The sequence below is a fragment of the Gossypium hirsutum genome, chromosome D11 (genome assembly GCF_007990345.1).
Source record: "Gossypium hirsutum isolate 1008001.06 chromosome D11, Gossypium_hirsutum_v2.1, whole genome shotgun sequence".
Taxonomy (NCBI): domain Eukaryota; kingdom Viridiplantae; phylum Streptophyta; class Magnoliopsida; order Malvales; family Malvaceae; genus Gossypium; species Gossypium hirsutum.
The window spans coordinates 58,262,835-58,281,490 of NC_053447.1; the positions used below are offsets into that span (position 1 = coordinate 58,262,835).

At 32.1% G+C, this 18,656-nt stretch overlaps 1 protein-coding gene across 1 annotated transcript; it reads left to right on the top strand.

Moving 5' to 3' along the window:
* The first annotated feature begins 6,132 nt into the window (after positions 1–6,132).
* Positions 6,133–7,752, top strand: LOC107926786 (receptor-like protein EIX1). Its single transcript, XM_041104326.1, has one exon. The coding sequence runs from the start codon at positions 6,133–6,135 to the stop codon at positions 7,750–7,752; it is 1,620 nt and encodes a 539-aa protein (XP_040960260.1).
* The last annotated feature ends 10,904 nt before the right edge of the window (positions 7,753–18,656 follow it).

The following is an 18,656-nucleotide window of genomic DNA, read 5'->3' on the forward strand; positions in this document are numbered from 1 at the left end:
TGGGTTGGCCCATCACCTCATAAACATTAAATTTTACCACATCACCATCGAATTCCATAGTAAAGGTTCCATTTCAAACATTAATCTTTATACGTGCATTATTTAGGAATGGTCTCCAAAGTAGATATCAGAAGAATTTTTTAAGCAATCATCCTCCATATCAATGATGTAAAAATCTGTAGGAAAAATTAGTTATTTTACCCTTACGAGGACATCTTTCAGCACCCCTTCTGGATATACACAGGACTGTCTGCCATTTGAATAATCACCTTTATTTCGTTCAAAGGACCCATGTTTAGCAATTTAAAAATTGATAAAAGAATTACGTTAATAGATGCTCCCAAATCACACATAACTTTATTTATGCCAATATTTCCTATTTTGAAGGATATAGAAAACATACCTTGGTCCTTACACTTAGGCGGGATTATCCTTTGTAGCACTGTAGAAACGTTTTCTCCCACATTTACCCATTCGTTTCCTTAGAGTTTCTTTTTTTCGATGCACAATTCTTTCAAAAATTTTACATAGCGTGGAACCTGTTTAACTGCATCAAGTAAAAGAATATTGATTTCTACCTTCCGAAATGTCTCAATGATTTTTCTCTTCCTGTTCCTTTATAATTTGGATGAGCCTTCCAAGGAATGAGGGTGGTACGATGAATGGTTTTTGTGGTGTTAGCTCTGTGAGAGTTGTTGGTTTGACTTTTTGTTCTTCTTGTTCAACGTTGTGGTTACTGCTCGTGCCAGGCACTAGTTCTAACTCGTGCCAGGTGTTAGTTCTGACTCAGTTCCATCTTTTACGGTTATAGTAGTCGCATTTTGATGTGGGTTCGACTCAGTTTGAGACAGTAGTTTTCCTTGGTTCTCCAAACGACTAATCGTGAGTGCTAGTTTACTGATTTGTTGATCTATTTCTTGGAAATGGGCTTTAGTCTTTTGTTGGAAATTTTCGGTCCTAATGGCTAACCTCTCTACTGTGGTTTCAAGAGATGACTTTGGAGGTTGATATTGTTGAGGCGAAGGTGGTCTTGGTTGATACGATTGATTGTATTGAGGGTTTGATCCATAGTTTAGATTTGGGTGGTCCCTCCACTCTGCATTGTACATGTTCGAATATGGATCATAACACCTTTGAGGTGACACTGGAAAGTTCCCAATGACATCTACTTGTGTTATTGTGTCCTTAAGTAAAATCGGACATGAGTCGGTAGGATGATCAGGCTTGGCACAAATCCTGTACAACTGAGCTGGGTTTGTCTTTCTTGCAAGCATATATTTAACCACATTAGTAAGCTCGTTAATCTTATTTACTAAGGAAGGAGTACTTAGCTCATGAACCCTTATCGTAGGTTCTATAGATAGTCGATACTATTGAGAATTCGCAACTATGGTTGAAATTAATTCCCTAGCTCATTAAGGAGTCATGTTCACAATTGCCCCTCTATTAGCGACATTAATCATTTTCATTTCCATAGGGAGTAACCCCTCAAAGAAATATTATAAAAGCGACTATTCAGGCAAGCCATGTTAAGTGCAACTTACGCACAACTTCTTGTATCGCTCCCAATATTCATAGAGTGACTCTATTTCTTTTTGCTGTATTACGACTATATTTCTTCTTAATTTGGCTGCTCAAGCTGTTGGGAAAAACCTGTCAAGAAACAACCAAGACATATCAATCCATGTATTAACAAATCCTAGAGGTAAATAAAACAAACATTCTCTAGTAGAGTCGGCTAACGAAAAGGGAAAAACTCAAAGTTTAATTTGATCCTCAGTTCCTCCTTCTGGTTTCATGTTTAAATAGACCATGTGGAATTCCTTCAGATAAGTGTAGGGGTTCTTGTTTTTCAAACTGTGAAAGTAAGTAATAAATGAATTAATCCCGACTTTAACTCGAACAGTGTTTCACCTATCGGATAAATTATGCATAATGGTTGTTGTTTATCTGGTGCAACTGTAAGTTGACATATAGTTTGATCTGCCATTTCGTTTGGTTCGTCGAATGAAAATATATATTCAGTGCAAAATCCTACCTCGAAGTCAGGATGTGGTCATTTACCACGTCGAATAGCTTCTCTTTGAAATGCTCGAGCCAACTTCTCTATTTTCAATTCAAATTCTAGAGTCCCCGGTTCTGAACTAGTCATAAAGAAAACAAACAAAAATTAGAAAATCTTTTCAGTCCCTGACAACGGTGCCAAAATTTGATGGGCGTTGAAACCACCAAATATAAATTCCTACAACAAAATAACACTAAATAATAGTATAGATCAGTAGGATCGAATCCATAAGGACTGGTTATCCAATTTCGCCTTTTCTCGTGACCAGAATTATTGTCGCAATCATAGTTGTGCCCACAACCTGTGCGTAGCAATGCTGAAAAATGAAAGGGGTTTTAGTTGATAAAGATAATAAAATAAATATGTAATGTAATAAAATGAAAACAAATTCGAAATTGTAAAAAAAAAAATTAAACAAATAAAATAAATGGGTAAATACAATATTTTAAAGCTTAGCCTTAGCCTCGATACACCCCGAACTTGAACCGATCCTTAAAAGAAGGTTTTTCCTTCCAACCGATAAGTTGGTTATAGCGGTCGAGGATGCCTCAAACCACCAACTTTTCCTCTTACAGTCGGTTTCAGTACAACATGAAAATTGACCCTTGTCGAATTTGTAACCACGTGACATGTGCCCGTAATTTAAGACTTCGACAACCTTACAATCTGAAAAGCCCAACTCGAATCAATGACCTCAACTGCGCGGGTCGTTTAAATTTGTTCACTATCTCCCCTGATGAAATCTAACTAGCTTTTCCTACCTGAACACGCCAATTTGTTCGCGAGATTTTGAATACAACATGACCGACTCAACTTCCCAACTGTACGCCAAACGATTCCAACCCAACACGCTCTTTTTGAATTGAAATCGAATCAACTTTAAGGGATGAATTCGTACTATCCCATATACTGGAGAGATAACGAATACAGAATTGCAAAGTATTTAGTGTGGGTTCATATCTCACAATTATTTTGTCGGAGCGGTAACCTAACTAAGGCTAAAAAGGGGTTTAGTTAATCATGAAAAGAATCATGCTTGAAAAAAATGATTTAAATGAAATTGTGGGAAGTGGAAAGGGGAGGGGGCTTGGAAGGTAAATAAGCCAAAAGAAAAAAAATTGAAACTACAGAATAGAATAGACACAAGAAAGAAAAAAAGAAAGAATTTTATTTTATTTCTAGGAGCCAAGTGCCTGTTTAATTTGCTGTAGCCACTAGGTATTTATACACACTTCTGACGCTAAAATTTAGCCAAAATTTTCCTAAATATTATCACTGAATAAACCAAAATTTTAAAAATCAAATTTAAACTAGAGATTAAATTTAAACTAATTACAAAATTTTAACAATATAAAAAATCCTCGAATCTTTATCCAACCACTTTTTAAAAAAAATCTTCAACCCTTTAATCTTTATCCAGCCATCTTTAAATCTTCAATCTTTCAATCAAGCCCTCCTCTTTGTTTTTTGTTCCAATTTAGCCCCCTTTTGTAAGAGTTTGAATTCAGTACACAAACTTCATTCCTGATAAGAAAAACCTAAATTTAATAGCATTTTATTCGATAATTAGCCAAAAATAAATATATTAAAAATACGAATTTATCTTGTTATCAAATTTGAAATACGATTTTTTTTTCTAATTTTTTTGAATCAAATCGAATTTTTCTCACCCCTACATGTGGAGTTTAAAATTTCATCGACAATATACCAAATAATTTATCCAATAATAATATACTTGAGTGAAGTAAATTTTTATATAAAAATAAAATTATTCTTGAAAGATTATTTTTCAAAAAATTATTTAAGCTTTTCAAAAGAGAAAATCAATTTAGATAAAAAATACTTATTTACCAATTATCTAAATTTTTACTGGTCCGAAAACTGCATTATTGGGCTAGGAGAAAAATTATAGGTTCTGACAATATCTGCTCCTTTAAAGACAATGCTTAAAACTATCCGTAACCCCTCCCAACTCATAAATAGGAGAATAATAGCTTCAACGCACTCGAATCCACATCCTCCTATATTAACAACAATGCCCATGTCAATCGAGCTAAGGCTCAATCAACAAAAATCAACTTATTGAAACACCACTTATTATGTATTCTTAAAGGGTTTGGCATTATAATATTATTTTTTATTTTTATATAATATTTTTAAAAAATAAAACAATTAAATACTAATAGAACATGACATTCCCACGATGTGGATGAAAAAAAATTATGTAATAAATTTATAAAAAAATGATATGAAAACCAAATATGACTTTGGTTAAAATGATAAAATTTAAGAAAGAGATTTTGAGCATTTGAGATCAAATTCCATCATATTCATGTATTTTTCTAAAATTGTATGTAAATAGATAAAAATACCCTTGAATTTATATTTATTGTTTTATAAAAATTTTGAACTTTTGATAATTTCACAACTAATTAGAATCCTATTGAAAGTACATAAATTCAATGATTTGTGTATGTAATATGTATTTTAATAAAGCCCAATATAAGTATTTGTGTATGTAATATGTAAACATAAAATTGTATCTTATCGATAATGATGTTAGTTGTTTATTAAACTTGAATCAAATCAAAATGTCATTTCCATTTTATGGTTTATGTTCGGGGTTCGTAGATGTCCCTCCTAGTAATGCCATCTACAAGATTCAAACTTGGGTTTAGGGGTGTAAATGAACAGAATGTTTGATGAATTGTTTGTATAACGTTCGTTTATGTTTACTTATTAAGCTAAATAAACGGGTATGAACAAAATTTTTATGTTCGTTTAATAAACGAACAAACACGAACAGAGGTGTGTTCGGTTCATTTAAGTTCATGAACAAGCTCGTCCATTGGCTCATTTATAAGCTCTTTTATTGACTCATTTATTTATTAATGATGTTTTCTTATAAAAATATAGAGCTGTAAATGAATAGAGCATTCGATGAACATGTTTGTGTACATGTGTGTATTTATTTATTGTTTGTTTATTATTTATTAACATTGTTCGTGAACATGTTCAATTATATGTTCGTTAAAATGTTCGATTAAGTTAAATGAACATGTTCGTGAAAATTAAATAAACGAACAGGAACACACATAATTTTAAATAAACGAACATGAACAAAAATTTAAAATTCTTAACAAACTCAAACTGAACACGAACAAACTTAAAAATAAACAAGCGAACATGAACAAATGTTCCTTACCATTACACTTAACCACTTGTTGACAGAAAATTTTTTTATCTTAATAATTTTATTAGAAAGAAAATGTTTAATCTAAATCTCTAAATAAATATTTTTTTTCTTGAAAACTCCAAATAAACATTCAAATGTATAGAATTGAAGCTGAAGCTACTTTAATCTATCAAAATATGAAAAAAATATTAGCAATGTATTTTTTCTTCTTTTAACTTCTATATATATAAGGAAGAAAATATTAGCAAGTAAACAGACTATAAATCCATTTCCTTTTACCATATTTTTGTTTTACCTTACTCTAAATTTACTCTTCTTTTTCTCTCTTAATTAAATGGACATGCCGTGGGAGAGGGGCTTACTCCATTGACTTATGCTTTACTTGACCTCGTTGTCAAGTTTATTTCTATTAGTCAAAACAATGGAACACCAAATTTTTAACGCAACTAGACAATTCGCTTGAAGTGAGTCAATTGAATGCTTCTTGTGGAAATTTAGGGTGTTGGAGAATATTTTCATTTTAGCTTGCTGTCTATATATACTTGGAGTTGCTAGCAATGGTTGCTACTAAGACATTACAATCATGAGAACTGTTACAATCTCCTTACTTCCACTTCTTGTCATAACGACTTTCTGTTTTAGTTTTTGCAATGGCAATGCCAACGTGCTTTGCATTGAAAGTGAGAGAGAAGCCCTTTTGAAGTTCAAGAATGATCTCATTGATCCTTCAAACAAGCTATCTTCTTGGGTTGAAGGTGGTGATTGCTGTGAATGGATTGGTGTCGTCTGCCATAACTTAACAGGCCATGTCCACCAACTACACTTGGCTGCTCCTTCTTGACCTCCTAATGATGATGCATCACTTGCTGAAATGGAAGGTTACGAAAGATCAAAGCTAGGAGGCAAAATAAATCCTTCTTTGCTCGAGTTGAAGCATCTCAGCATCCTAGACTTGAGCAATAACAATTTTAGCACCATGCAAATCCCGGAGTTTTTCGGTTTATTGGGGAGTTTAACATATCTTGACCTCTCTCAAGCACAATTCCAGGGAGAAATTCCTCACAGCCTTGGGAATCTCTCAAAGTTGTATTATCTTGATCTTCGAGGTGATAATTGGTGGCCGAAGGATCTCGAAGCGAACAGTCTTCAATGGGTTTCCGTACTATTTTCCTTGCAGTACCTTGATTTGAGTCATGTGGATCTTAGTGAAGCAACTGATTGGTTACAGGTAACGTTCAAACATCCTTCTTTGTTAGAGTTGCACTTGTCAGATTGCGATTTTGCAGATGATTCCTCTCCCATCAGTGTTAACTCTTCAAAATCACTAGCTGTCCTTGATCTTTCTTGGAACTACAACTGCTTATCTTCAATACCTATGTCGATATTCAGTCTTCATGGTCTTGTGTCCATTGATCTTGCTTCCAGCTCTTTGAAAGGCCCAATTCCAGACTACTTCGGGAACATCTCGTTTCTTGAAGTTCTTGATCTTAGTTTCAACAAATTCAATTCATCCATACCTGACTCCTTGTATAGTTTAAACCATCTTCGATTCCTTAGTCTTAGTTTTAATTACTTAGTAGGTAAAATTTCGAGTGCCATCGGAACCTTAAGCTCTCTTATTCACCTTGATCTTTCGTATAATATGCTGGAGGGAAGATTACCAACCTCTTTGGAAGATCTTTGCAATTTGAAGGAGGTGAATTTGTCATATAATAAAATTGATCAAGACATATCAGAAATCCTACAGAGTCTGTCCAGATGTAGTTTGAATTGCCTAGAGTCGCTGAATTTGGGAACTAATTACCAACTTTCTGGCCTTTTACCTGATAAACTCGGGCAATTTAAGAATTTAGCTTACCTGTCCCTTGCTCAAAACAACATTTCTGGTCTAATACCTATGTCCATAGGAGAGTTATCATCTTTGAAGTCTATTGATGTTTCTGAAAATCAATTAAATGGTACATTTCCTCCAAGTTTTGGACAATTGGCCAATTTAGAAACTCTAAGTTTTGGGCATAATGTGCTGGAAGGAGTTGTATCAGAAACCCACTTTTCTAATCTCACGAGGTTGACAACTTTGTTGGCATCCGGAAACATGTTGAGATTTGAACCAAACTCAAGCTGGGTTCCCTCGTTTCAGTGTGAAACTATCGAATTACAGCGATGGCATCTTGGCCCAAGGTTTCCCCAGTGGTTTAAGTTCCAAAAGAAATTGTCCGGTTTAGATATTTCTCATGCAGGAATTTCAGATGTCATACCAACTTGGTTTTTGAATATTTCTGCTCAATTTAACTATGTAAATCTTTCCTCTAATCAACTTATTGGAGGGATTCCATACTTGAATGTACGAGAGACTCTTGACTTGAGTTCAAACCGATTGACAGGTCCATTTCCAAGAGTATTCCCAACCTTAGAAGATTTAATTTTGTCAAATAATTCATTTTTAGGATTCCTTTCTGAATTTGTTTGCAACTCATCAGAACAAAGATAGATGAGAATTCTTGACATTGATACAAACCTTCTCTCCGGAGAAATTCCAGATTGTTGGAATCGTTGGCAGCAAGTGACGTACTTAAATTTGAGAAACAACAATTTGACAGGGAAAATCCCACTTTCTTTGGGGTATAAAAATCTACAAGTGCTAAACCTTCGAAGCAATAGCATGTCTGGGGAGTTACCATACACATTGCAAAATAGTACGAGTTCGATAATTCTTGATCTTAGTGAAAATTATTTCAGTGGAAGTATACCGGAATGGATTGGTGACAAGCTCTCAAATCTTGTAGTTCTCTAAGTCTCCGCTCAAATAACTTTGATGGTCACATTCCTCATAAAATTTGTGCTGGTCGCTCTCTTCAGAACTTGGACCTTGCCTAGAACAACATTTCAGGAGCTATTCCAAAATGTTTTAATAATTTTAGTGCAATGGCAACAAAAAAAAAAGCTCTGGCGACCTTGAGATTTGGACTACCTTCCAGAGTAATGTATTTCATTTGAGCGCATTATTGGTGCTGAAAGGACGAGAGGATGAATACAGCACCACATTAGGACTTGTTACCAGCATAGATCTTTCAGTTAACAGTCTCACAGGAGAGATCCCCAAAGAAATTGGAAACCTCATCGGACTACGGTCATTAAATTTGTCAAGGAATCTCTTAATAGGAAAAATATCAGACATCATTGGCAAGTTGGAGTTACTGGAGTCTCTTGATTTGTCAATGAATAGACTGTATGGTGAAATCCCTTCAAGTTTCTCTAATTTGAATTTCTTGAATCACTTCAACGTGTCCTACAACAACTTGACATGACAAATCCCAACAAGCACTCAGCTTCAAAGCTTTGAAAACTCTTCTTACATGAGCAATCATCTTTGTGGTCCTCCGGTCATAAAAAACTGCAGCACAAATGGTGTTCCAACTGATGTTACAAATAATGGAGGTAGCAATGAAGGAAGTAATGGGCCTTCTAAAGTGAATTGGCTTTATGTAAGCATAGTTCTTGGCTTTGTAATGGGATTCTGGGCTGTAGTTGCTCCTCTATGTTTCATTAGGTCTTGGAGGCATGCATACTATCAGAAGCTGGACAATGTTGGTAATAAGTTGTATGTGTTTTGGGCTACTAGGCGCATGTAGTTAGATGTAAAAAAAATGTAGAACTAATGTTTGTATGTGTTTGCAGTTAATTATATAGGATTATGATATCAAATTTATCAAAATAACACATATTAAAGGAAATTACATGAATAAATTGATCCAAACCTTTGACTTTAGATTTAATTGATTCATGCATTTCTTTTTGCAAGAATAAATGGAATTTACAGTTTGTATAAATTTTTTCAGGATGAAAGTTTGTTTTGATGCTTAATTGTATTTCATTAATGAAGATGTGATTGAGTTAAAAGAGTGGAATTTCATAAGTTTTGTTGGGTGAAAATTCATTTATTTAGGGATGGATTGTATTTCGGTTTCTCTATTAGAAAAAATGGATAAATGAGCTTTTATGTGTTTTGAAAGGTGTAAATTAAATTAGTTCATCCATAAAAAAAATTTTTTTCTGTTAAATGATGATGTGGACATGCTGAAAATTATTTTTATGGGTAAACTATAAAAATGGCCATCTAACTACGCCTTTTGTTCTATTTTGGTCACCCAACTATTACTTTTTTTATTTAATCACTAAATTTTTTGAAATTAAATATTTTAGTCCTCCTGAGCTTATGTGGGCTTTTTTTATTAGTCTAGTAACAAAATTAGCCCTCTAATGTTTACATATTCTATCAATTTGATCTTAAATATAAAAAAAATTCAACAAATTTAGCTCTCAATATTTACAAAATTTTTCATTTTAATTCTAATTCTAAAAAAATTAATAAATTTGACCCTCAACATTTACAAAATTTATCAATTTAGTCTTAACTCTAATTTAAAAAAAACATTTTTAGCCCTTTATAACCTACCGGCTAACCCATGTGAGATATTAAAATAAGAAAAAAGAGTCTCTTGCAAAAAAACTCTAAAAAGTTGGGATAAAACACAAAAAAGTTTAAGATCCAAAAGAAAATAAAAGCATTAAAAATGTTATTTGTTTGGGTAGTAATGCAACAAATTATTCCAGTTAGGTTCCAAATCAATTGGTTTGATTTAGTATGAAATCTAAATTATAGAAAAGGAAATTGTTGCAAGTGACTTGAAAGAGTGTACTCTTTTTCTTATTTTAATATTTAACATGGGTTAACCGATGGGTTATAAAAGACTAACATTGATTTTTTTTAATTATATATTTTCTGTTTTTAGAGTTAGGACTAAATTGATAGATTTTGTAAATGTTAAGGGGAAAGTTTATTGAATTTTTTAGAATTAGAACTAAAATGAAAAATTTTGTAAACAATGAGGGCTAAATTTATTGAATTTTTTATATTTAGGATAAAATTGATAGAATATGTAAACATTAGAGGGCTAATTTTATTACTAGACCAATAAAAAAAGCCCACATAAGATCAAAGTAACTAAAGTATTTAATTTTGAAAGGTTTAGTGACTAAATCGAAAAAATTAGTAGTTGAGTAACCAAAATAGAACAAAAGACATAGTTGGGTGATCATTTTTATAGTTGACCCATATAAAAATCTTTCATCATGTCCACATCATCCTTTAATAGATGGATTAATTCGCACGTTTTGAAATGTATAGAGATTAATTTATCCATTTCTTCGATAGAAGGGCTGAAATGCAATCCGCTACTAAATATAAAGGCTTCCATGATACTTTTACTTTTTCTGCTTGACATTTAATTTGAAATTCTCTCTATTTTATTTTTTTACGCAAATATGTTTTTTATTAAATATTTAATTAAATTCTACATATGCCACGTTGAGTATTTACTTAATAAATATAAATTCTTTATTTTGGAATAGCAATACAAATATTGTGTTTGAACACCTCCGATCATCGTTTCTGCTAAAATACTAATATTTTTATTCACACTTTGTTTCTCGTTTCATCAACTAACTAAAGAAATCTATTATTGAGAGTTAAAACCAAATTACAAATCTAGTGGTCCTTTAATCCCATTTCTTTTTCATTCTATTTATTCATTTTTTTTAAAGATTTTGGGTTTTATTAAATTGGGCTTTGGGATAGGATATTTGCTAATTAATAATAAATATATATATTTTTAAAATTTTATTGTTGCTAATAACCAAACATAGATTCTTGATCTAACCCTAATCATTTTGAAGGTCTAAAGCATCCCTATGAAAATTGGGGAAGAGGTCCAATCAAATCTTTCTTAAAATGTAGAGTTTTAAATTTATGCAAAAAGTAATAATTTTGTTATAATATTTGGAACCACGTCCAAAATCAATATGGTCAAATAGTTGTTTAAGTATACATACACTTATTTAGGTTCATTTTGGATGTATGTTTTTAGGTTTTTTATAAATTTATTAATAATATTTATGTTTTTATCATTAAAAATATATAAAGGTTGGCCAAACCAATAAAAAATCATTCATTTATAAAATCATCTTCAGCAGCAAAGTCATTAGCATGACCAATAAAAGGATAGGTCTCGAAACCTGGGGCGACAATATAGGAAGTCATTTCATCAACTTCATGAGTTGTGTTCACACCATTTTTTGAGGAAAACGGGTACGACTTGAGTTTTGAAAATGAAAACGAAAAAACGGGAGTCGCCACCAATCCTTTTTTATCTAGGTGTGATCGGATCACCTCATCATTTTAATAAAATTTAAATTTACTAAAACGATAATTTTTGGTCTACAAAATCCAGAAAATGAGTTCGGGAGTCGGTTACGCACGAGGAATGATTAACACCCTCGATACGCCCAAAATTGGTACCTAGTTGATTAATTAGTGTCTTATTGTCGAAGATTGAAAACTCGAAAAGAATTTAAAAATACGATCCCTCTTTATATTGTGTTATTTTAAAAATGACTCGAATAAATCAAAATGAAAAATGCCTTATATCTCGAATTAACAAGATGTCACATCCAGTAAGTTAAGACACGACACCTCGTATTTTTTGAGAGTAAGCTTGCCTCTTATTTTGTATTTGAACCTCATTTATTTCAATTTTAAAAGGATATTCAGTTATTTAGGTTCAATACGAGAAAAATCGAAACCCAGTAAGTTAGGGCACGACTTCTCGAATTTCTAAATACAGAATATTGCCTTTATTAATTTTTGAAAAATCTTCGTCTCGAGAAAACAACGCGTCATATCTAATGCGTTAGGACACAACGTATTGAATTCCCGATAATGAGCTTTTTATTTATGTTTTTTTTTATTAAAGAGGATTCTCGATTATTTAAATTCAACGAAAAAAATTAGAACCCAACACGTTAGGGCCCAATTTCCTCGAAGATCCCAAGTATCGAGTATTGCCTTTATTTCCAAAAATTTTCATTTTTTACTAATTTGGGTAAAAATCGATGTGATGTTAAATTGATGTATCAATAAATGGTTACGTTGATAAATGACAATAATATTAAAATACAAATAAACAATTCATAGTACACATAATGGTAATAAGCATGCAACATACATTATTTAAAGACTAGCATTAAGAGTCAAAGACGAATAAATTAAATAACATATATAACAGTTTCAAAAATGAGTGGTATAGAGCAAATTAAAATAAATAAAATGTAGAGCAAATTTAAAATAATAATAAATGAGTCTTGAATAAATAATATATAAAAAAAGAAAAAAAACAACTATATGCGAAATAATTCAACAATATTATATATAAGAAAATTTAAAATAAATAATAACGTAAAGCATAAAATAAGGAGTATATAAAAATCTTGAAATGGATAATAAATAACTTAAAATAAATAGTAAAGTAAAAAAAGTACAAAACAGTTTTAAAGTAATTAACGTATACAATACATTTTAACATAAGATAAGATAGTATATATATAGCACCTATGATAAATAGCTAAGAAACCCTTTTTACAATATCCTATAAAAGTTTAAAATAAATAAGTAAAGGAATTTGAAAATACTAATAAAACCAGGAATGAGAAGAGATAATATATATATATTTTAAATGTATAGAAACTTAAACAAGTAAAAATAAAACAGTTTCGGAAATAAATAATATAGGGAAGTTCAAAAATAAATAGCCTAGGAACAGTGGGCGTGATTGAAATCAGAATGAAATTAAAGGGGATAATCAAAAATTGCAAAGAGGCGCAAAGGACTAATCCGCAACGCGCTGAAAATATCAGGGAGCAAAAGAGAAAATATCCCAAATCCCCCTTTATGCGCGGCGCTTCAGTGCGAAGGATCGTCCATGGTCAAAGGACCTGATTGAAGCAGACACAGAAATTTCGGCCCAAATCAAAAGAATAAAAGGTTAGATTGCACTTCAGCGCAATATGGAGGGACTAAATGCATAAATTACCCATTAAGGGCAAGAATGCGTTGATTTCCCCCCTCAAACAGCACTGTTTTGCAATCCAAAAAAGCAAAAAAAATGCTTTCTTTTTTTGCCATTTATTTTTAGCAAAGAAACCCCAAAAAAGAAAGTTTAACATTATTTTAAAAAAAAAAACACAGAGAGTCCCCATGGCCTCTCTCTCGCACAGTCCCCTATTCCGACTTAGGGCTCCTACGGTGTTCAACTACGCCGCCGTCGACTTGCGACCGGCGACACGATGGGATGGGCTTTGCAGCCCCGTTTAACGGCGTCCTTGAGAGCCAAGACTCTCTCCACACATGGGAGTCGAAAACAAGGGAGGTTCTCGGCCTCTTGGACCTGATTTGGACGACGGAGGAGAGACCCTCCGATGATGGAACCAAGGCCACTTCCGGTGAGTTCCCTCTCCCTTTATTTTGATTTCGATTTTTTATTAGTTATTTAGAAGAGATTTGCAAAAGAGGAGAAAATAAAAGAAAAATAAAATAAAATAAAACAAACAAATAAATAAATAACTAAAACAAAGTGGAAATAGCAAGGATTCAACCTTTGAAATTTCAATTCGGCTTTTGATTTCTGATGTGGGTTTTTTTACAAAGAAAATCGAAGAAGAATACAAGGATGATATTCTAGGCCTTTATAGCCGAGATTACAACTCTCCATCTCTATTGTTTTTGTTTTTTTTGCGATTTGTTTTCTTCTATCTGCTGTGTGTTTATTGCTCTTTGCAGGGGGTGTCAGAGCATGCGGATGAGGCGATAGGCGAGCCGCGGCAGTGGCCAAGGGCGTGCGGGGAGGCTGAGCGACGCACATGGGCAGTAGGGGCTGCTAGGTTTTCTCTGCTGAAATGTTTTAGGTTGCTTGGGCTAGGTTTTTGTAATTTTTGGGCCTGCTAGGTTTGGGCTTGTAGTTTTTGGTTTAAATTTGCTGAGAATGGACTGCTTTTGTTTTTATTATATGGGTAATTTTGTTGGTATGGGCCCGGGCAAAAATGGGCTGTTACAAGTTGCATTCACATTACACAAATTTTTCACCTCATCAATAGTTGGGTTTATAGGGTTGAAACTCCCCCTGAGAGCATGCATCACGAATCACCTTAAATCATCAAATCATCACCATGCACTATGCACCATAAGGCAGTTTGCTGTTGTTATAATCTCTTCTTCTCATTTATGATCTTCTTTAAATCGTCTCAACAGAGTTCATAAACATTCAATAAATTAGTAAGGATTAAGAACAAAACCAAGTGCAACAACTATAACACCTCAATATCCAACCCAATTGTCAGGCCCGTGCTATAAGGTGCCACATTCATTGCCGGAGCCACTACAATCAAATTACATTCAATTACCAATAGTTAAACATTCAAATATAACTAAAACATGTGTATAAGATGATACATAACCATTTTCGGGTCTTATACGAACTTACGAAAGCTCTTTTACTAACCTGAGGTCATAATATGACTAAACTGTAAGAAGTTCAAAATTTTGGGTTGACATTGTGACGCAGGGGGTTCCTCGTCGCGACATAACTCTCTATTTTGTGCTCATTGTCACCTCTAATGAACGTCTTCCTAACATGATTTTTTGGTTACATCTCGTCTCAATGTTGGGAGTACATCGTTGCAACGTGACTCACTATTTTAGAAATGGATCAATTTGAAACAAGTTTAAAAGACCTGTAATAATCATATAACATCTCATTCACAACCAAAACCACATCATTTCAATAGCATATGAGGAAAAACATACCCAAAATGATACTTCAAAATGACATTAAGTAACTAAGTTCTAAATTTGACCATTTTCGATGCAAATCAACTTAGACCTAGGTATATGCCATTTACAATCGAAAGAGTACTTTACAAACTTTGTTGAGTCAAAAACGATAGTCTAGATGTTGGCTTCAATTTTCCTGGGGCTTCGTGAGACTCTTAAACCTGCATACGGAGAAAACAAATCATACGATGAGTAATAGGACTCAGTGGTACTTCCATGATTCAAGATATTACAAGTTAGTACCAAAAGCATAACATAAGGCATAGAAACTCAAATGTAACCTACATATATCTGTATATATGTACATGAAAATGTGTATAACTCATTGGGCAAGTAAGTTTACTTAACCTTTTAACATTATCATTCATTTTGCACATTTACTAATAAAATTTCAATTGTATACATAAATAAGGCATTAATTCAATCAATCTATTGTGATTTATTTCTTTACTTACCTTATACTTACCACTTAATCCGTTTCTAGAGTCTACTGACTCATCCACATTTGGTTTGGCCTCTAAGGCTCAATTCTTTTTTGCTTTGAATAAAAAGATGCTTACTTTCTATTTCAAATTCATATATGCACATATTAAAAAATTCGAGCACCATATTAGTTCATTTCGATATAAACAATCAAACTTATTATTTTTAATCCCTATTAATATAACTCGAACTTGGACAGATACATGGATTGTCCAACCAACACACCAAACTGATATTGAAGTACATTAATAGAATAACTGAGTAAGGGAAATTGGCACATAACGTGCATACTGGCGTCGAAGCATATTCTGGCACACTAAGCACATACAAGCACACGAAGTGCATCTTGGTGCTTAAGCGTATAAACTTGTACACAATCCAATCCAACTCAACCCGACTAGTAGGGTATTAACATTCAATTCATATTCCATATTCACAATTTGTCATCAATCTATCATGTAAAATAACATATTTAAACTCAATTTTATATCAATTATCATATATCAATTAATCACACAACTGTCTATTCTATTCAATTTACTCCCTATTTCGATATATATAATCTCAACATAACAATTCAACCAAAACATTTCATATTATTGCAATGGACTCATCCCAATAACTCATTAGTCAACAATCATATATACAAAATCAAAGAATTCTATCTTGAATCATAAAAGCACGAACTAAGTTTCGCGCGTCACTCGTCGAAGATTTTTGTTTTTCCTTTCACTCTTGGTTACTCGGTATTGTTGATAGCTACGAATAATCTTAAAACATATCAAATTATCAAATTCTAGCCAAAACATAATTAAATACTAAATTTTAAATATTTTACAATTTATTCAATTTAGTCATAGAACTAGGACAAGCATAACTATCAAAGTAGGCCTTCAGATTATAATCTAATTTTACCAAAACTCATTAGGGACCCTCTATTTATATCCTTACCAACAATTCATGACAATTTTTCATTGTTTTCAATTTGGTCCATAATGTACAAAACTAACAGTTAAGCTTTACAATTTAGTCTTTTTCGTATACTAAGCTTAATTTCTAACAATTTAACACCTAAATTATTCAATTCTCAACCATGAAATCTTTCTAAAACTTTAAAAGTTTCACAAAATGGTACATGGGTTAGATAAATCAAGCTTCCATGATTCAATTTCCCTAAAAATTAAAGAAAAATGGCTATTGAAATTAAGGCCAAAAAGCTTGAAAACGTTACAATGGCGTCCTCCCATTTTGTTTCGAAGTTTTGGATGGTTGGAGAATATGAAATTCTTCTCTCCTTCCACTAATTTCATATATATATACTTAATTAAAAGTTAATTAGTTTAAATGATCATGTTTTAGTTAATTTAAACTTTAATTATGTAACAACCTATTTTTAGTGGTGTCAGAAATAATGGTTTCGGGACCACGATTTCGACGAGAGAGTTAATATTTAATGCTTATTTAATGTTTATAGGATTATTTTAAGATTGTATTAAATTTTTGTTAAGAAATTTAAATGTTTAACTAGTTAATTAAGTAAAAGGGGCTAAATTGTAAATGGGGCAGAAGTTGAATTCTATTAGATAAAAGAATTGAATAGCTATGAAAATTTTAAACTAGTGGACATGGATGGTAATTAAAACATATTTTAAGATAGTGGATTGTGGTGAGAAGGTTTTTGTGTGATTTGAATAGTTTTTAAAGGTTAATTGTGTAATTTAATAATTAAATTATAGGTTTAATAAAACAAAAGGTAAAAGAAAATTTAGATCATTTTCTTCATTGCCACATCAAAATCGAATACACCATTAGAGAAGTAAACAAGTTTCGGCTAGCTTTGGTTTCATTGCATGGTATGTAAAATTGTCCCGTTTTTAATGATTTTTATGTTTTTGAGCTTGTTTTAATTTAATCTACTTGGTCCGGGGGTTAATTTGAAAAATAATTTAAGTTTTAAGGACTTGCTTGGATTGAGTTTGAATGTGTTTTGATGTAAATTGGTAGATTAATAAACTTGATTGTTAAATAAACTTGTTTTGTTAAGAGATTTTTAGTGATTTTAATATTAAGTATTAAATTGCTGGAGGTGTAAATCCATTGGTGTTAATGTGAAAATTTTTGGTATAAAAATGGGCTGTATAAAATCCCTAGTAATATCAGTTAGTATGATTTTGGTTTAAAAATGGTGAAATTGCAAGTTAAGGGTTTAGGGACTAAATTGTTTGAAAGTTAAAATATTAGGAGTAAAATTTTAATTAATGGTGAAAGGAGTTATAAGCTGGAATTGGTTGTTTTAAGCTATTTGAAATATGTAATTGAATGGAATTCATATTTAGATCAAAGCTCAAATCAGCCGGATTTAGATTGAGGAAAGGCTAAAGTGCTGGAGTAGTCATTGGCCTTGTTTTTTTTTTTTTGCAATTGCTTTGTCGAGGTAAGTTCGTGTTTCATTTTAAAATGTTACAATTGAATTGAGAAGATTATTTAATAATTTTATTTGTATCTATGTAATTATACTTTAATAGGTGAGATTACTATAAATTATGGAAAGGAAAGGATCGAGACCAAAATACCCCACGGTATTACACTTGAAAAGGAAAAGACCATGGTTGAAAGACACCATGGCACCATATTCGCTAATTTCAAATTATTGAAAAGGTTGAAAAGGATACATCTAAAACGAATATCTAATGAAAATGTTGAAAAGGATATATCCGAAAGGAATATCTATCGAAAAGGTTGTTACCCTAAAGGGTTAACAAATGAAATGGATGTGTTGAAAAGAAATTATGGTATGAACCATTTTAATAGAGGTTTATATGTGATTTTGAATTAGTTATGTATTTAGTTACTAACTTGTGATGTTGTGTATAGGAATAATTATGCATATAGAGACTTTAATGCTTGATAAGTTAATCATGAATTAAATACTTGGTAAGTTTGAGTTCTCTTAGAAGAACTTACTAAGCATTGTTTGCTTATGTATTTTTTTTCCTTATTTTGTAGATCATCGGAAGCTCGATTGGTTGGAACATTATGGAGTCTTATCACACTATCCAACAATCATTTTAGTAGTTTTTAGTTATTTTGAGCTATGGTTATAAATGGCATATATAGGGTTAATGTCATTTATACTTTTGTGTGTTTTGGTTACTTTTGTAAATGGTTGTTGTAATAGGCCAATTTAG